This window comes from Phalacrocorax aristotelis, chromosome 17 (assembly GCF_949628215.1).
Source record: "Phalacrocorax aristotelis chromosome 17, bGulAri2.1, whole genome shotgun sequence".
Classification (NCBI taxonomy): domain Eukaryota; kingdom Metazoa; phylum Chordata; class Aves; order Suliformes; family Phalacrocoracidae; genus Phalacrocorax; species Phalacrocorax aristotelis.
In genome coordinates, this window is record NC_134292.1 from 7,146,810 (window position 1) to 7,167,125 (window position 20,316).

Consider the following 20,316-nt stretch of genomic DNA (forward strand, 5'->3'; position numbering starts at 1 on the left):
TAGCTATACTCCACTCCACTCCACTTCCTCCCAACTCACTGACCCACAATATCTCCCTTAATACAGCCCAGACCCAACTTGTGCAGGACCGTGTTCCGGCCAGCCACCTCCTCCACACCGCTGGGTGCCAACGAAGGAGCCTGAGAGCACAAGAGGCTGCCTGACTCCACCCTGGCCTTGAGCAGCCATGACATGAGAAGTCTGGCTGCTCTCTTGCAAGGACCGGACTGAGGCATGTTCTGCTATTCTACAGCTGACTGCATCATCTTGTCCCACAAAAAACCCTTCAAGGCCAAAACACGCTCAGCACACACTGGAACTTCTAGAGACTTCAGCACTAATATATTCACCGAGTACTTGCAAAGCGGTATTTTTCCAAAGACTTACAAGTTTGCCTAATTTGGGCAGATTTTCTCAAGAACAGCAGAAGGCATATCCCTGTTAAACAGCTATTGTCTGCCAAATTTCAAAACCTTGCTCCAATGAATGGGAGCACTACAGCTTTCCAAAACCAAAGAGGCATCATGTTTAGTACGTGCAAGACACTAGCCTTGGTAACAACTGAATAATCCTGACTAATCTGAAATACAAAAAATGTGCAGCAGGCACAGAAAAAAGAAAACTGCAGTCTGAGCACTCTAACGTGGAAAAAAAATTAAGCAGCAGAAAATGGATTGCTTCAGAAAGTGTTAAATAACCTCCATAATAAGAAGAGCTTCCAGCTCTGTCTACAATATAGAACAAGACAGAGAAAACTGTCCGAGGTACCCAATAAGCAATTTCTCAGAGTTAATTGGCGCTGAGCTGCGCTAACTCCAGGAGTCCAGTTCACAAAAAGCAGTAGTCTCAATATCTCTGCAAGATGGTCATTCTCCTGCCACATAGGTCATACTCCTTTATCTGTGTATGCATAGACTCAGTTCAAGGAAAATAAAATTTTTGACCTATAAAATGAATAACTTATGAGATAAATTGTACCTGCCACTCACAGAAGAGTGAGCCTAAACACTACAAACTACTCTTCCCCTTCAGCTACATAAACATTACTAGCAGCACTGATACCAGCCTCACTGAAATGTTAGAGTTCAAGCATTTGGTTTAAAACCTTTTTAGGCACCTTGCAGAAGCACTTGAAAAATACTCATCAAGAGACAGCCAAGTGACACATATTTAACATAAGAAACCTCTATTATTTCAGCTATAACAAGAATGATAATCCACTATGGCATTTCCTTGGGATTAAGGACTATCTGGATGACTTGGTAGCTCATTGGGGACCATCTTTCTAAACCAGGCATTAACTCCTGAGAGACTCTGTTTCAAGTTTTATTGCTTTACTGGGTTTCTAAGGGTGTCTGGGGGATCACTGTTGTTCTTTTGGTTGTTTTTCCAATCAGGCTGTCTCTTCCCCAAACAAATTAAGGACAACATTGCAACAGAACTGCTTCTTTACGTGCTTGACGACATGCATGTCTGCTTCAGCAATCCGCAACGAACAGGGGGCAATCAACATTTCAGTCTTGCACTGTTCTGTGCTGTAAGTAATCTAGAAACCCCATCTACATTTTTTCCATTTTTAGATGCAAAAAGAAACATTTTATTTAATAATGCCAACAAACCATTCTTAACAAACTGAGCCAAATGAATTATTGACTGGGTTAGTAAAGTTATCCAGGCAACACAGAGGCAGAACAATCATGAAAAAGTTCCAAAGGGATCCAAATGACCCCTACAACACTGCTTGAGAAGAAATACTAAAACCGTCATATCCTGTGCATACCTATGCGCATACATACAACATATATACTACTTTTTGCCCATTTTGTATTTTAGAGCCAAACCCGTTGTTTGAAAAAAAGGACAAAGACTGCAATATGCCATGAGACGAGAGTGGTTTTTCCTCTCACCTCTACTGGTTTAAGCAGTAAGCCAGCTTGCTGTTTAAGAAAAAGTGAAATAGAAACATGGAGTTTCTAGGGCTGGAAGGAAGAAGACAAGTTTCATCTGAAAAGTGCACAATTATACTGAAGGGGGAAGTTATTTTAAAATATTTATGAACACTAAGGAAACGCAACAGAGCACTAGATTTTGATGGCTGGATTAGATGCAGTGTATAACCAATCTCAGAAGCATTATTTCCAAACAAGATGAAAGTGAATTTCAAAAACTCATTAGCAGGTTACCTTTCCAGCAATCGGCAAAGGCAATAATGTAAAGCATGTTATTAAGTTACAGTGCAGCAGTGGCTCCTGCTCTTCATGTGGGGTACGGCTTTTGAAATTCTGCTTTAAAAGAATGTTTCACAACATGAGTAACACTAATGAGCTGCAAAGAGTCCAGAAAAACATTGTCTCATGTTTGACTGCCTTCCCATATGGTTCAAGAAAGCGGGGGATCTTGAACAGCCACAATATAAATGGGAAGAGTCTGTGCCTGAAAGGAAAAAAAAAATATATTCTGCAGTCTTGACTCACCCTGAAAGATCGTAAATCCCCCATTCTTTAATGAATAGGTAGGAAATACAAGAATAGGTCGGTGACAATATTATAGAACTCCTCTTTTTTAAAACAAAGCAGAATTGTAAACAAAATTACTCAGACATTCATACATTAAAGACCCAGCAACTCCTTTAGGTACCACAAGGGAGTATTTTTACTCCTAGTGCCTGGAAGTACCAAGGGGCATACACACGCAGAACTCCATTCTCCCACCGACCAGCTCCTGCGAGCAGCAGGGGAGTTCCCACGCAACAAATCTTAAAGTTTAAAAATAAACTACTTTTAAACTAATGAAAAGGACTATGATAGCACTAATTTTAAAATGCACATAACTTACAGGCTGCAGCAGCCTGAACTACCACTCTGCGCTGGGCAAATGCACAAAGGTGCGTCGCCAAATTAAGATACCGTGTAATGATTCAACTTCTATAAACAACTACTCACTCAGTAATCTGCATATACAGGCTGACCACTTAAAACAGTGAGTGATCCGCTGTGAAATAAGGAGATATTAACGTCAGACTATTTTGCCTCCTCAAAACTGTCCAAATAACTATGCAGAATACTTCGCTAATGAAAAGCGTATTTTGCTTTGAAGTACCCATCTCCAGCACTCTGCGTCCAACTTCTACTAAGAGCCTTAGAATAACCAAGCCAAAATTATAAATATGATGCATTTATTCCTGACCTCATCTCTCAATTTTTTTCAGCCTCGCACTGTATTTGCTTTTAGGGTGCCTTACTCTGGGAGGATATTTTATTTCTGTGGGTGAAATTCCAGCCTCTACAGAAGTTTCAACATGTTACTCAATAGAAACCAAGATTCTACTAAATACAAAGAGCAGAGGGTCAGGGATGCACAGCTTTGCCTCTAGGAGTTGTCTGAATGATGCCAAGTAAGTTTCAACTATTCACAGCCAATTTACAGTAAAACACTTTTCAGAAGAGCATTTGCCAGTCACTACAGAAGATTTTGTAAGCTGCAAACAATTCACCCACCCACCTTTGAAGGTTAGGCCCGTCACCTTATATAATGGAAACTCTCAACTCTGATTATGAGTTAACTTGTGATTTTGTAGGTAAGGCTCAACTTCTGATCAGTGTCCTTGTCCCATCAGAATCCAGCTCCTTTTCCTTTCAGCCTTGGTGAGTAACAGTTAATACACAAAACCAAAGAATTGGCGGGGGTGGGGGTGTGAGAATGGGATGGGTGGGATGGCACACACACACACACAGATTTCTATTGTATGCAGTCAACTATGGTGGTGCATACAATAAAACTAGATGCTGGCTTAAGAAAAGAATCAGTATGTTAAACCTAGATCCAGTTCTGTAGATCCTCTTCTAGGGAGAAAGCCCACAAAAACAGAGCCTTCATTTGACTACTGTGCCCAGGTAACAAACACCACCATGTAACGCCACCAAGGTCAAAATAACCTGGGTACTCCAGACGGTTTCCAAATGCGAGTCACCACCACATGCAACACCCATACATTATAAACACTATTGCAGAACAATATGGCATTCAAGCAAATTTAAGAAATGCAAGATTACAGCTGTTTAAACACAAATTCTGGTGACGAAATAGAGATGCAAGTACTGAAAGAGGAAACGATTCTTCAGCTACAGATAGCAAGCGGGGCCTTCACGTTCAAGAGTTGCACCCGCGTTTCATCGTCTGACAATGAGGATGTAGTTAAGAGAACATGGTCTACAAGAGTCCCACTTGTTTTAATAACTGAAAATAATAACTTGTCAGAGACAATTCACATTTATAAGTGGAATAAACTTTATAAGGCAAATATAACCATATCCACAAATTGAACTTTTTCGTACTAAAGCATACCGGAACACACTACAAACAAAAGGCGCAGTCCCCAAATATCAGTCACATGAGGAGTTGGCCAACAAAGCCCCTTGCGTAAGGACGGCAAATTAAGTCCTTCAGAAACACATAATATTCACCTCCTCACAGGCTGAAAGGACAGTGACAGCTGTCAGCAGACACTCAGCTTTTCACAAAGGTCAAAGAAAAACTTTATTAAATCACCTTCCCCCCGTCTTTTTTTAAACTTTACATTGAATGTGGAAAAAACCCAACAACAAACACACAACGCCTGCAACTCTGAAACATTTGTAACAAAAAGATTAATCTTCTCACATTTAATCACTTTACCGCTTGCACTTGCCATGCAGTGTGACAGTCTTCTGAAGAGACAGTTTTTCCACAACCACTTAACCACAAATTTACATGTATCTCCCCCAAACTACACGCTATACCAAAACTCATCATCAGGAAAGCTCATTCCCTTCAATACACCAACCATGCAGCCACAGCTTTTTCCACTCAAAAGACACGGACCGAAGCGCTGAGGTTAGTTTTAGCTCAGTTTGCTATGTAATTCCTACCACTTGCTTCAAGAGCTTCAGACCACACAAAAGGACACTGGTGGGAAGCGTAGCACACAGTAGCATTTTACTAGCTAAAGCACCCTTCGGAATAGCTGTATGTGCCATGCTCTATGTTCTTCCGCATTACCCAGAAGAGGAAAACGGTGAAAGATCCAAGCATGCTTTTACAGCCTATTGTCTCCAAAGCTTAATTGACTGAAGGTACAAGTCCGGTCTGTACACATAATCTTTACTTACCACTTACATTATCTAAGTATTTAGAAAAATGTTGCCAATTTCAAGATTCAGATATGAAGTAACTATCTGCTATACCCTCCCACCTGTTAGCCCTTAACACTACTCTTGAAATGGGGTGAAAAAAAAATTGTTTCGCCCTTACAACTGTACTTTGTTCTTCACCCACCACTTCTTCCTCCAGCTCCTGTATGTTTGAAGTATAACAGGCAGAAAAACTTCTGCAGGGGATGGGTAGCCTGACAAACTGCACAGCACGCAGAGCAGCCGCTGCTGCCCTGTACAGCGTGCTTACACAGAGGAAACTCACAGACGGTTACATGAGACCTTCAGGTCTTGCTCTATAACACTGGATTGCTTGGAGGCCCCAGATGATCTCATTATCCCAAGCATTTAGCCTCATACGGGACATAAATGCTGCATTAGTACCTCCAATAATTCTGCTGGTTATGGGTCCATTTAAACTCACGGGGCCAAACCTAAAATGAAACTCAGTCTAGATTCAAGTGAAACATCAATAGGAACTTTGCAATAGCATTTGCAAGCCAGAGGCACAGAATACACTCACATCGGAGCACAAGTCTGTCTTGGGAATAACTTACATGTTGCTGAAGGAATTTTGTTGCTTCTGAAGTACGGCTTTCTGCAACTTGCTCTTTTTTTTTCCAGGAATGAACAGAAAACCTACATAGATCCATGCACATTAACATTCTACATGCTCTAAAGAGGAAGCGTGATTTTACTTCTCCTTTGCTACACTTAAAGGGGTGAAGCATGAACATGCATCCAGTCTGATAGGTCAGTGCATCAGAGACACAGGGTGCAAGTCAAGCCCCATCAAACAATGCTAACTAAGCTTTCTAGAAAATTTCAAACTTCTAAACTACAGTTGGAAACACTTGTTACTGCCTCAACTGACAGTCCATCAAACGGTTGCATCAAAACATACACCAGTCACATCCTAAAACAGGCATTTGTTGCTTACAGCATCTGTTCCTAAATATCATTCCCTGACTACTTAAGGCAAACACTAAGTTCTAAGGTAAATGGAAATTTAATTTTGTTTAAAAAAAAAAAAAGCATACCATGATAAACAAAAGGAGGTAACATTAAATACAGGTTGGTTGTGTGGTTTCCTTTCCCAGTGAAAGGGAGAAGATGGAGAGAGAAGTCAGCGTTTTGGCCTAAATACCCAGAAGACTAGAACACTGGAAATTGATGTGTTTTCAAAACTCTGCCCAATTTAAAATAAAGCAACTCCTGCCAATTTTGCATCTAGAATCATGTAACTTGTTGGTCCCAACCCTTTTCCTCAGTAACCTGCTACACTTCTCAAAGTACTACATTGAAGACATGAAAAATGGCACTTTCTGAAGACAACAACTTCACAAAAAAAAAAAAAATTTTTTTTGGGGGGGGTAAATTATGTTCCAAAAGCAGTTTGTAACTGTTACAGAAGACAAATATATTACTGCATATACACCTGCAAAGGTTACATAAAACAGAAACAACTATTTATAAGTGCTACTCTACTACTACTGCCCTTGTGCAGAAGCATCTCAGCATGGCTTGCATACTTTAAAGAATGCAAAAATAACTAAGTCCATATCGAGAATTCACAATGTATTTTCCTGTGTCAGAACTGTTATGCTGACTCTTACTTTAATTCAACTCAAACCATTTCATCTCCCCCCAAAGCACCCAAGGTGCAGAAAAAGAAGGCAACTGCAGATTTTCCCATAAACACTCCCATGCAGCAGAGCTGGTTATATACTGATGAATCAAAATAGCATCACTACAATATTTCATCGGTATGTATCACCTTTCTTTCTCTGGACTATACAAACGTACCACAATAACCTCTCAGTAAGCATTTGCTCCCTAATTTACTGTCTAGTTTTAACCAGATCTAGCTATAACGTGACTACAATGTCACAGCAGAACGGGATGCTTGCTGAACTGTCTGCTGGAGCAGGCCAGTAACGCATCCAGAAAGGGCAGCAATTCGCACATCCAAAATAACCATTTCCATCCAGGGACAGTTTAAAAGCTCAGATATGTTTACACCTTAACTGGCCCTGGTTACTAGCCACAAACGTGAATACAGGAGCGAAATCCTGCAGTGCTTTGCAACCCAGATGACCCTCTGCCACTCCTTCTTGACTTCTCCATTCAAAGCACTATTTCCCTTTTTCTCTTCCCCCCCTCCCGAGCAGAGATTTGTCCCAAGATTTTTAATGCCCCACAGTTCTATTAACAACCGCTCGCAGAGTCTCCTGTCCACTGCCTCAAGCCCTCAATAACAGGTTCTGCTCCACGCTCCACCATCATGCTGCCAAACATGGCTGCATCATGTCCTCTTTGTGACTGAATATGTATATCTCTCTTGCCTTTCAAGACTTCTTTTATCTGCCCACCCTTATTTTCTCAGATTAGCAAGGGACCATTCCATAGCGCTATTATCCATTTTTCATTCCTTTTAACAGTTTGGTATTTTCCAGTGATGTTCCATCATAAACTAAATGCATTTATACTTTCCAGGCTCACTTCAAAAACAATCAAGGAGCTTTATGCATTGAAACCCTCCCCACTATTAAAACTACTTATTTACCCACAACAGAAAACTCTTCCAATAAAACCCTCCGTCCTTCAAAACGAGCGTGGAGGGAAAAAAAAAACCCTCACCAACAGCGAAAGGAAATTTTATCATCTGGCTTTTCTTCCCTGCATCTCCCTCTCCTGAAATTGGACCCCCTTGTATATAAATCGACCTCGGAGCCTCTCCTCCAGGCTCTTGCAGGAGGCACACACACAAAACCCACCCCAGCCTTTGCTCGAAAAGCCTCCCTCGGCTCCAGAACCGCCGTCGCTTTTTGTACCGTCGAACGCATATTTTAGCTGAAGAAAATAAATAAAACTACGAAGTCACCGCTGGGATTTCCCTTCCAAAAGTTTCCAGAAAGGGGAGACACCCCCGCCCCCGTCTCCCTCCCGCCACGGCCGGACCCCCCCCGCGGAGCCCCGGCCGCCCTGCCCCGCCCCGGCCCCCCGCACCGCACCGCGGCCGGTACCGGCCCCTCCGCACGGACCGTTATGACACGGGGCGGGCGCAGCGCCCCGCGGTAACCGCCGCAACGGCGACCCCGCTCCCGCCCCTCACTCCCTCCCCTCATTCCCTCACTCACCCACAGCTCCGTGCCCCAGCTCATGGCTCCGCCGCGCCGCCGGCGCTGAGGGGCGGGCGGGGGGCGGTGCGGGGGGGTCTCTCTGTCCCACTAGGCTGGAGCTCCCTTCGCTCCCCGCGCACAAAGGGCCGGTCCCCGGCGGGGCCAGGAGAGGAGCGGGACGGGGCCGGTCGTTGCTCACCGCCGCTCCCGCCTCATCGCGCCGCAAAATGGCCCGAGCGGCGCCGCGCGGGGAGGCGGTGGCGGAGTGCGGGGGGCGGGGGGGGGCGCTTGACAGCTCCGGCGCACTGCGCAGGCGCTCCGCGGCGGCGGGAGGGGAGGAAGGGAGGGAGAGGCCGCCACCGCGCAGGCGCGGGGTCCAGTCAGCGCGGCCCAGGTCGCCGGTGGTGGCACGGAGACCCCCGGGGTCCCCGCCCGGGGAGGCGGCGCGGCGCGGGCAGCCCTTAGTCCGCTTCGCGGGAGCGGCGGGAAGGCGGCCGGCTGGGCGAAGCGGGCGCTCCCCGCCCGGAGGGCAGCGCCGCCCGGCCCGGCCCGGCCCCGCCCGCCCTCTCTCCCTCAGGTGTCGCTTCCCCATTTCTTACCGCCCTGCTCTCCCCGAGCGAGGTAGGGCTTTTCGTTTAAGCAAATAGACCTGCTTTGACCATTGGTAAGGGGGGCAACTGCCCTCGAGAAGAAGGAAACCCACACCCTTAAAACTGCCTGCTAGGACTGACTTCTTCAAACTCACCTACCCAAATATATATAGATATACACACACACCAAAATAACCCAAATCCGGGAATATTAAGTCCGCCATCTGTCACCAACACGCTCAACAAGCAGGCAGGAAAATAACCAAATCATCTGCCTTTGCATAAATGTGGGTTATTGTAATGATTATGCAGACCTCACAGAAAATGGCCCATTTCCTTGCCAGAGAAATCAGATGTATTTTGTGCTCATCTTCCTCTGTAACAGCATTTATCTGAGCTGTGTCACTTAATCTGATTTTACATTTCTGTTTTTCAGCTGCAAGAAATGTAAAAAGAGCTTTAGCTTGATATTTTACATTGCTATATCTGTTCCTGAAAGATTTACATGGGGGGAAAAAAAGGGAAGCACATTTATTTACCTGAAGAAAAATGTGTATCTGCTTATAGAGGGTGGGGATCCATTTGATTGCAGAAGATAAAAATTGACCAGCTACTACAAACATTATCTGCACTTCTTTCACTGATGCTTAGCTATTACCCTACATGAGAAAGGACAAGAAAAGAATAAGTTATTAAGCAATTCCAGCATTTAGAACAACAATGAAAACAAGTGTTATGCTAATAACTGAATCGCATTTATTTTTATCCTAGTTCAGTTGATTTGAACCTAAGAGTAGGATGCTGCTCCTCACACAGCTGCCTTTGAAGGGAGATATAGAACAGGCAACGCTTTTCTTCATCATTAAAAGTTATTGCTTTTAAGGACTAACTTCATAACAACTAAGAGCCACGCTGTTCAACTCATCTTACAGGGTACTTCTTCCTGCTACTGCCAACATATTTAAATATCTGAGCCTGCTTAAAGCACAACAAGTCTTTCAAGGGTTTGTGCTTCCACAGACTCTCAGGGTAGGGGCATTGAAGCCCTCCATCCTTAGACCTACATCCATCCAGAACGCATTGCAAAACCGGACAACACAGTTACATCTCGGCTTTTTTTGAGAGCTTAATCCATAAATACTTGGGTAAAAAGAACGTACTGGGACCAAACAGAAAGCAGCACTAGTATCATCTGCTGTGGAATTTCCTTCTGCACAAAGAGCTGGGAGGGGAACAAGGCAAACCTGTTACACCAGCACGGGCAGGGAAACCTGTCCACACTGAAAGATAAAATGTTTAACCAGTTACAGAAAGATAAAGGCCAGAAATACAAGTTTTGTATTACGATGGTACATTAGAGTCAACCATGCCACAACTAGGAATAGTTATGAAAATTTGTGTGGACAGAGGTTCGAGACAAACACTAAATAAAAGGAATTCTGGATATTTTGGGGAGGAGACTTTTTCCTATCTCTGTCTTTATCATTTACCCTGAACTCTCCAAGACAGGGACTGCCACTTACGGTATTGCTTTGAGTTGTACAGTGACCAAACAGCAGAGCCTGCAGCTCAGTTGGTCCCTAATTACTAATGTAATTAACGATGGTGTGAGCATTAAACCCCTTTATGCTCAAGTAGGATGCTGGAAAGCTCAGTAGGTCTTAGTCTCAAAAGAATAGTTCAATTATTTCTCACTTCATTACTTAATTTGCACAGTCCAAATCTGAGCAGCACAGAAGCTGGTGGGAGTTTTCCTTCAGCCGCACTGAGAACAAGACCATGCAGATCTGTTATCTAGATACTGGCCTATTCCTGTAAATTCTGTTTACCTCTCCTGTTGTTACGATTCAGAACACTCCCAGAAGTAGATCCTAAGCCCAAGTAGAAGCAATGTCCTTTATAGAAGATCGATTGTTTAGGAAACCCCAATCCCACTTGAAAACAGCCAGATGAGCTGCTAAATGATTCAGAAGGTATTTAAAGGAGATAAATCCCTAAACTTACAGTTCAATCTAAACCCTTTTTCTCTGTTTTTGTTTACTCATGCAAAGCAAGAAAAATCACAACTTTCAGATCACTGACAAGCATTTCTAGCTTTCAGGATATAAGAGGAAAAGGACCCACCTTTCCCCCCCAGAGTTATCACCCTTGCAGCTGCTTCCCTTTTAGTTTTATAATTCTACCCAGATCACCCACATCCAAGGCAAGGAACGTGGATGTTGCTTGTAACCTCTCATACACTGGGACCGAAACAGCACCAGGAAAGGAAGAGGACACACCTTTCCCTAAGGCCATCACCATCACAGCTGTTTCCTTTCTGCTGTTATAACACTACACAGATCATTCAAACACACAGCAGGGGACCTTGGTTCTCTTTAAATGCCCTATCAAGGCCCAGAGGGGCCTAATTAAGACCTGATAAACCTTAATGGCCCTGACCAGTCTCACCTGTGGCCTCCACCCACTCCCAAGGACTCAGGAGCTCTGTTTAAGCTTTGGCCTGAGGGCTTACTTGTTGAGGGATGTTGTAGGGGTGTCTAGCTCAGTCAGAGCTCTGGCTGGGCCTGGCTATAGGCCTTGTTGCTGTAGAGCCTGGTCTGTATCTGGCTGATCTCAGATCTGCCTCATCCCTGTGAGCCTGTCTAGCTGTCACTAGATTGTGTCTGGCCTTGGTGCCATCACCCGACATGTGGATTGGCTTCTCAGCTCAGCCTTGCCCTTGTCTGGTGTTATGACCTTGACTGATGACAGGGACTCTCGGCCGCTCCCAGCTGCCATCCCTGGGCCTACCCTGCTTGCCTTGCTGGGGACTGTGGGGCTGGGCCCTGCATGGTGAGGCTCCTGCCCTGCCAGCTGTGTTGTCCTGTCCTGCATGTGTTATGTCCATCTCCCAACTCCATGTCCAGCCTTTGCTACTCCATGGTGTGCCTATACCTCGGCTAACAAACCAACACTGTTTCACTCTGTACTGAGGCGTACCTGTAGTCTGTCCCTGTGCCAAGATCCTCCTGACATTGCTGATCCCTTCCACCCAATCTCAATAGTTGCCCATTATATGCTTTAAAAAAAAATAATCTGTGAAGGGTTCTAGTTAGATATTTGGGTACATGTGAAAATATGATGAGGGGGTAAAGGCTAAATATGGTTAACCACAGCTGAGAATAACTGTATTTGCTAGGAGCAGCACATTTAGAGGAAGGCAAATCTTGTCTGGAAGCTACAGTAAAACATATCAATGTAATGATGAGAGTTGCTGTTGTAGCATATTCATTGCAGACAGCTTGCGTATTGATAGGGGTGTAAATTTAAGCACAGACATCTTTTAACATTCAAATTCTTAGAAAGAGGCATAGCCAAACTAAACATGTTATAAATTCTAATTTTGAGATAATTTATTCTAGGTAAGTGGGGAGCTTACAATTATTAAAATATCCTAATCATGAACTGTGACACGTAAAAAAAATTAAAGATCTTCAGACATTTTCTAGTCTGTGGCATAGAAATCCCTGATTGCTATTAGGAAGCCTCTTCAGGCTAAGAGGGGCTCTTCAGCTGAGCCAGTCCCTAGAATTACAGGGGAAAACCTCATGCTATTTGACCACTGAAGTAGCCAAAGCACGCTGCCTTGGCTTGGAGTGGAGCAAGGCATGAGTCTGCGCTGCAGCTGTGATTGCAAGCAGCTATTTCTCCAGAGTCAAAAGTCTCTGGGTTACCCTGGTGGTCCATGCACATGAATTGTAATAGTTACAACATTAAAAATATTAATTCCACGAAAATATCTGGACCTGAGTTATCTTTTCAGAATGAATTAATTATCTGATGTTTCTGATGTTTGTAGTTAGGTAGGCTTCTTACAATCTGTCGGGTGGAGCTACCTGTGCTACAAGGCCCGATGCTGACAGGACATCTAGCGGCATGGACAAGTTACTGCCCAGAGAGAGGATCCTAGTAGAGAAACATGATTGGGGTTTTTGCGTGCTTCCAGTCCAAGTTTCTTTGGCTGATGGCGAGATTCCTGTGTTTAGTTTATACTCTTAGTACAAAAGAAAAAAGAGGAAATTAAACTCTGAGAGGTAACAGGTAACGTACAGTAACATCTGAATCACCGCTGTACAGAGGTGGCATTCTACATAATCTTGCTAATATAAAGGTCAAGACTATCGATTTTTCTCTGCCTATTCTCCCTTGCTTGCATTTTGCTACTTTCCTGGTCCAATGCAGTTCTCTATCTGGCTCGAGATGAAAAAACCTTGCACAGCTGTTACTCCATACACTGAAAGGGAAGAGCAGAATGTTTGAGTTCCAAGAGCTGACAGCACAGGACTCCACACTGAAGAATTGTATTTATTTATTTGATGGCTCCCTGTAAGGAAGACACATCGTGTAGTCTTTCGGTTTTGTTTTTTTTTTAGCAGCATGTTAGCCTAAAAGCCATTTTAATTGCCGCAATTCATGTTTACTTTGCTTCTTGTGTTGCTCTCAGTTTGAGCGACAAAGTCGATGAAGTCGGGCCCAATCTGCTTGTCATTTCATTTTTAAATGGGACTACAGCTACCAGTTTCAAATAATTCAATAGCTGCTATTGAATTATTCCAGAAAGGAAGCTGAAAGCCCTTTGTTTTGTTACATATTTTGTTGTGCTATGTACAATTAACACTCCAAACCCAGCTTTAAACAGAAAGGCTGTTTTTCAGCTGTTTGGACTACCTGATGCTCAGGCATCTGCTCTCACCACAGCTCCCATGAAGAAGCTGAAACTTGCTGGGTGATCTACAGCTGAGCTGGAAGTGACAACACCAGACCTCCCTGTGAACTGCCTGGCTGAGGGCTAAGGTGGGGAGAGCTCCAGCCTTTGCCCGGGGGGCAGAGCAGCCCTGCAGCGCCTCACCCCAGACCAGGGCCTGGCTGAGCCACCTCCACGCAGGGTGTTCTTGGGAAGGCTCAGGGCTTCCCTTTGTGCCCCCTTGTGAGAGCAGCAAGGGCCAGTGGCAGGGAGGGAGCTGCCACAGCGTTACTGGTAATTTAAAATAACTCCCAAAACACACAAAGTATGTTTAGAGAGGAGAAAATGTTTTATCCTGTGCAGGGCGCAAGGTGGAATATTTCAAAAAATCAAGCGCACCTACTGGAGTTCATTTGGACATTTATACGTGACAGCTAACACACCATGCCTGTCTAATACATAACTATTGACCTGACTGAGCATCCCCTTCTTCCACTGGTCTGTATCTTTTCTGCTTAATTTTAAAGCTATAGTGTGATTTTAATTCACTGCCCATGCTCAGTAGTGTGTGCGGGTAGTCCTTTTGTCCCTCAATTGAGTCGGTTGTCGGTTGTTGCGATCTCCCCGGATGGAATTACAGCACCTTTTTGGGCCAGATGTTCCCTTTTACCACTGCTGACTGATTGGTGGCCTTCCCTTATCTTCACAACCTTCTTTGTAGCAGGATGTTTCCACCATCTGTCCTTGAAATGTTACTGATTTCTATTCTTTTGAGGAAGTACTCCTTAGTGAGGCACGCATTGCTAATACCCTCTTATCTGGCCTAAGCATTATTTACTACCTTGCTAAAATTTTTAGGTGTCAGTTTCTACTGTGATCCTTTCTTAGAATTGTAGAACCATAGAAAGTCCTGAGCTGGAAGGGACCCAGAAGGACCATCAAGTCCAACTCCTGTCCCTGCTCAGGACAACCCCAAAATTCACACCATGTCTCTGAGGCTGTTGTCCAAGTGCTTCTTGAATAGCACCAGGCTTGGTGCTGTGACTGCCTCCCTGGGGAGCCTGTTCCAGGGCTCCTCCATCCTCTGGCTGAAGAACCTTTTCCTAATGCCCAGCCTAACCCTCCCCTGGCACATCTCCCTGCCATTCCCTCGGGGCCTGGTGTTAGGCACCAGAGAGGAGAGACCAGCCCTGCCCCTCCTCCTCCCCTCGTAAGGAAGCTGCAGAGTGCCATGAGGGCTGCCCTCATCCTCTTCTCCAGGCTGAACAAACCAAGGGGCTTTAGCTGCTCCTGATACGGTTTCTCCTCCAAACCCTTCCCCAACTCTGTGGCCCTCCTCTGGGCACTCTCCGGTACCTTAACGTACTGTGGCACCCAAAACTGCACAGTGCTTGATGTGAGGCTGCACCAGCACAAAGCAGAGCTGGACAATCCCCTCCCTCGACTGGCTGCAATGCGGGGCTAGCTACTAATAACTCCTAACGTTAGCCACTAATAACTCCTAGTGTTGGCTACTAATAACTCCTGCACTATTTCCATGTCATCCAAGAAGAATATATATATGTCTGAGTTAACAACAGTGCCCTGGCCACCGCCACGGCCCTCACTGAGAGGCCCGGGGCGCGGCGGGAGGCAGCCTCCGGGCGGGGGCAGCCCAGGAGGGCCCTAGAGGGAGAGAAAAGGGCTGGGAAGGCACAGAACCCCGGTGAGAGGGGACAAACGCCGGTGACTGACAGGCCACGGACACCCGCCGGTGGCAGCACAGGGCTGAGGGACAGCCCCGCCCCGGTCACGTGCCCCCGCCGCCCCTTGACCCCGGAAGTGGCTCGGGAAGAGGATGCTGATGCTGGAATAAACATGGCGGCCCGCGGCGCTGGGGCTGCGCCGTTGCGGGCCGCGGTTGTGCTGGGGCTGGTGCTGCTCGGGGCCGGTTCGGCCGGCGCCCGCGTCCATCACCTCACCCTCAAAGTAAGGTCTGCGCTGCCCCGGTCCCTGCAGGCTCGGCCTCCGGCCGTGCTGGGCTTACTCCGGGTCGCCGGCGGGGCCGACCTGGCCTTGCCCGCTTCCCGCGGGCCGGGGCCCTCCTCTCCTCCCCTCTTCCTCTCCTCCAGCTTCTTCCCGCTGCCTCCGCCGGCACCTCTCTCTCTTCCTGGGCTCTCAGCCTGCCCGGACCCCGCTGTGTGCTGCATTACCCGTTATTCCGCTCCTCTCTCTAACCCCCTAACGTCCCCTTTGCCTTTTTGGCCGTTTGTTTCTTAGTCATGGGGAAAGTGTGCGAAGAGGCCTCAGAACTGCAGTGGTTTGAAGGTGTAAATGTTTAACGTCCTGTTAAAAGCGAGGCGGAAAACCGTGTGTGATGAGAGAGGGTTGAACGTGGGGTGCGGGGAGGTTTCTGAAGGGAGTTTGGGGTTGGTTTTGTTTTTAGTCTGTGCTCTTCCGTAGTCTTTGTGTCCTGATTGCTGATCGCTGACTCTGGCAGCCTGTGTGGCTGCCTTATTGGCCTTCCAGATGTAGTTTCTTTGCACTAATCAAGGGATCAGTAGAGGCAGACGGTGGTGTTGATGCTGACAGCTCTCTATTTTGGTTTAATAAAGTTCTGCTTGCGCTTTAAAAGTGTGTTGTGGTGTCCTGTGTCTATATCTGAGTAAAACCCAGGCATTCAGGATGTTTGGTGGGAAGTGGTGCAGTTTGTGGTGAAGGTCTGCAGCTCCAGAGTGCTGCTGCCTGTTGTGTTTTAAATTAAAAGTTAAACAACAAACAGCACAGCTATGTGATAGTGGAGCTGTGCATTTGGGGTGATGCTTTTTAAGGGCTTCTGTGTAGTTTGTGAAGTGCTCTGTAAATCTTCAGGATGAGGTTGTTAACTTTGTTCCTGTTGTCCGCCACATGCAATTTTTTGGCAATAGAAATGTTGAAAGAAGGTAATAAAGGGGTATATGACTAGGACCGGTGTTACTGTGTCTTTGTAGCAGTTTGGGAGAGTGCCAAAGCTTTGCAGGAACTCCCCTTCAGCTTTTGGGAGCTTTTTTGTCGGGGGGACATCCATGACTTATTAATAGGGAATTCTCCAGACTACGTAGTTGTCTAACGTGCAACCACATGAGCAATGTTCTGCTTCAGGAAAAGTAAATTTTTCTCTGAAGCAATAAATGAGGAAGTTTGTGGTGCTTACATTGTTGTTTGGAGGGATTTGTGACCAACAATTGAGAGCTGGAAGAATTTCCCCAGGGTTGACACTTCTGTTACATAGAAAGCTTTCAAACTGGCCTCAAGCAAACATTCTCAACAGCAAACATTACAGCTTCTAGTTCCTATTAGGGTGTCTCCCAACCACCTGGATCAATTACTAAACCATGTTTGCTGATTTTTGTGATCAAAGTGCTGTAAGGTTTTGGTTTTAGTTTTGTAGGTATGTTGTGTGAGTTGCAATACTGACCTAGCAAGCACTGTGGAAAGTGGAAGTGCATTAATGCCTTTATCCACCTCCTGTATAAACAAGAGCCTAATTGTTAGCGCACAGTCTCTCCCCTTCTACTTCACCCATGGCTTTACAGCATTTATGTAAACATCAGGCTCCAACAACCGTACCCTTTCACAGTGAAATTTCCCTTCTAGTATGCTTGTCATTAGTAAGTGTGCTTTGGCACTGTGCCAAGCTAAAGGCTGCAGCTTTGTGTGAATGTTTGATATTAGGTTCCCTCAAACAAGCTGTTATTTCTTAAGTTAGAATAGCCTCATTCTTGTATCTTTGTAATTAGTGTAATAAAGTGAAGCTTTTTTATGTTGTCAGAAAAGCAAGCCACAGTCTGAGTGGTTTGTCGTTCTGAAAATAACTTTTCTTCTTTAAAAAAAACATACAAAACGATGGATTTCTTCTGAGTTAGCAAGATTCAAACGCACAATTTCTCTATTAGACTAACCTCTTCAAAGGAGACTCTTCGTCAGTAGCAATTGCTATCAACTAATTAGTTTAATGAGATATGTTTAAAAAACAACAAACCCTACAAAAATTGAAGTTATAGAAGACTAGAAACCATTTTCAGAGGTTTCCAGAAGTAGCTGGTGGTTGGAATGTTTCTCTTGACCTAAAAGAAGATTTTTTTTTTTTTGTCGTAGCAGTTGAATTCTATAGTATTGAAGCCTTATGTTTTGTGTAATTCAATGGCCAATTCAGAGAATGAAAAATTTAAGTTTAATGCTAGTGAATAGCTGAACATACCAGTTACTAGCGATTTATCAAGAGGAACCATCCAACTGACAATGCTGTGTAGCAGTTGTGGTGTTAGTTTCTGACTGAAGTGAGTTATCTTTGCAATTAACTGGCTTCCAAAAGGGAAACAAACCTCTCCTAACTTATGATATTTTCAAGACTCCAGTTTCATGTTAAATTATTATTTGAAAGGTATTATTTTTCAGTGGTTGTTTGTAAATACTTGTGGCCTTTTAGTGTTGGTAGGTCTTGGGCTTCAATTGGTCAAGTTAAAAATACCTCTCACAAGAATTCATTTAGTCTTACATAAATTGTAAGTCTTGCTGTTAGCCTCACACAAAAAATAAAATCCCTTCTGTGTAAGGGTAAGCACTCTCTGATGAAACTCTCACCACACTGACAGCGTGATCCCAATTAGATTTTGGGTAAAACGTTAAAGGATATTTTTCTGACCGTTCTGGGCTACAGGGTCTTGAGTACCACTTTCCTGTAATCTTATTCAAATGTTGTAGGATAAATTTTTATCCTTGACGACTGGATGAGGTGGGGAAGATTTTTATGGAAATAAGCTGACAACTTACTGTATAGGTTTGATTGTAACCTGTTAATGATAAGTCCCAGATCATTTCAAAGGGGCAGACTTGACTGTTAAATGCATCCTATGTAAATTAAAATAATTAAAATAATGTCTGTGCTAACAGCTCGGATGCTTAAGTATTTGCTTGTATGTGTTCACACCTTAGTTGTAAACTTTCAGTTGAATATTTCTCAGGTCAGCAGTTGAGTGATTATGAATAAAAGCCAGATTCTTCCAACCTATTAAACCTCCGGAGAGAGGTGAGATAATTATTAGTAAGCCAGTATCTTTAAGCTGTTGATATGTGGAGCAGTAGGTGCTCTCGGAGGGCATGCCGTTGCTTGGTGGCAACTGGCAACAGTGTGTGTGGGATCATGTAAAGCTCAAGGATTTGTGAACTAAATCTGTAAACTCTAAGCTGAGATAAAACCAGGGAGAAAAGTGTGCATGTTGTATATTAATTATCTTTTGTTGGTTGGGAGCATATTAGTAAACTAGCAGAGTAAATAAATTGAACTGAATAGCTTTTGTAAGTACTCTGAATTAAGCAGCTGTCTCTGGTCATGTTTACAAGGTGTGAAATACCTTGTGGCTGGATGACACTGTATCCCCCCTCATATTCCTCTTTAATTTATCACCCAGACAAATGCTTAGCTGTCTGGATGTGGTTGAATACGTATTATGTGCTATGTAAAGAGCTAGTATTAATCTTCTATTCTGATGGGGAAATTATATTGCAAGTAGTGCTGAAGGAACCAGACGGGCTCTTGTTTCAAGCACATTAAATGACCTAGAACCCAAAGACAGTGCAGCATAATACTCTGTTGAACAAAGCATCTGCTGTGCGCCATGTGTCACTAACGTTTTTTTGTCTTCTGAGCGTTAAGGGAACCATCTGGTTATTTGCCAGGTTAACTTGATTCTATTAGTACTATCTTATTACAGGTAGATTACAGGTTAGCTGTGTCAGGGTTAGTGCTCTGCTATTACAGGGAGTGGTATTTATGCGTCAGGAATGTTTTATGCAGAGATGTCAAAACTAATACGGGCAGTAAAGGAAGAGAGAGAGCTTACTGTGCTCCTACAATTCTTAACTCAGTCTTACAGTATCTTGTCCAGAATGGTTTGTTTACCTTTAGCAGCTGACTTGTCTCTGTGAATGATTCTATGCAGAATACTCAAGGTTGGAAAAGACCTCTAAGATCATGAAGTCCAACCCCCAACCCAATACCCCAGGCCTCCTACACCATGTCCCCAAGTGCCATGTCTACACGTTTTTTGAACACCCCCAGGGACGGTGACTCCCCCACCTCTCTGAGCAGCCTGTGCCAGTGCCTGACCGCTCTTTCAGTGAAGATGTTGTTCCTAATATCCAATCTAAACCTCCCCGATGCAGCTGAAGCCATCTCCTCTTGTCCTATTGCAATCTGATTATCTTTTCGTAGAAGAAATAGGAGGAAGAAACAATTTTTATTTTTAGTGACAACTTGTAAAAGTGCTTTAAATCACATTTTAAACTTGCTTTTTAATTTTTGTTGCTCTGTTTCTGCTTTTCTTCCAATTAATGATCCAGTAGGCTTGAGGGTCCAACTGCATACCTGCTTACTGATTTATGAATGAGAAGTAACAGGGATATGACCCTTCCTCATCTGGTGTGGCAACTGTGTGCAATGTTTACTAATCTTCATCTGATGTCCTTCTTGTCCTCCTTATTTAAAAAAAGAAAAGCTCACTCTACATGAACCTTTATCAGCTGAGCAAGGCATGGAAAGGGGCCAATCTCTACTGTTTCCTTGCCAGACTGAGAGGAAGTAAATTATTCTGCAGCTAAGACTGGGAGCAGGTGAGGGAATTGGAATTGTCCTGTTAGGGAAACAAGCCCAAGTAATTCTGTTTGAAGACACA

General features: G+C 44.4%; 2 protein-coding genes across 4 annotated transcripts in view; one reads left to right on the plus strand and one right to left on the minus strand.

Moving 5' to 3' along the window:
• Positions 1-8,613, minus strand: part of FNBP1 (formin binding protein 1) — a 103,757-nt gene extending 95,144 nt beyond the window's left edge. The window contains exon 1 of one of the 2 annotated variants that reach the window (XM_075112573.1): positions 8,330-8,613. In XM_075112573.1, coding sequence (XP_074968674.1) covers positions 8,330-8,353 — 24 coding nt within the window. In that variant the 5' untranslated portion in view covers positions 8,354-8,613. The remainder of the gene's footprint in view (positions 1-8,329) is intronic. The other variant, XM_075112567.1, reaches the window with a different exon arrangement.
• A 6,817-nt stretch (positions 8,614-15,430) lies between these two features.
• The window catches only part of GPR107 (G protein-coupled receptor 107), a 36,074-nt gene continuing 31,188 nt past the window's right edge, over positions 15,431-20,316 (plus strand). The window contains exon 1 of one of the 2 annotated variants that reach the window (XM_075112512.1): positions 15,431-15,592. In XM_075112512.1, coding sequence (XP_074968613.1) covers positions 15,482-15,592 — 111 coding nt within the window. In that variant the 5' untranslated portion in view covers positions 15,431-15,481. The remainder of the gene's footprint in view (positions 15,593-20,316) is intronic. The other variant, XM_075112511.1, reaches the window with a different exon arrangement.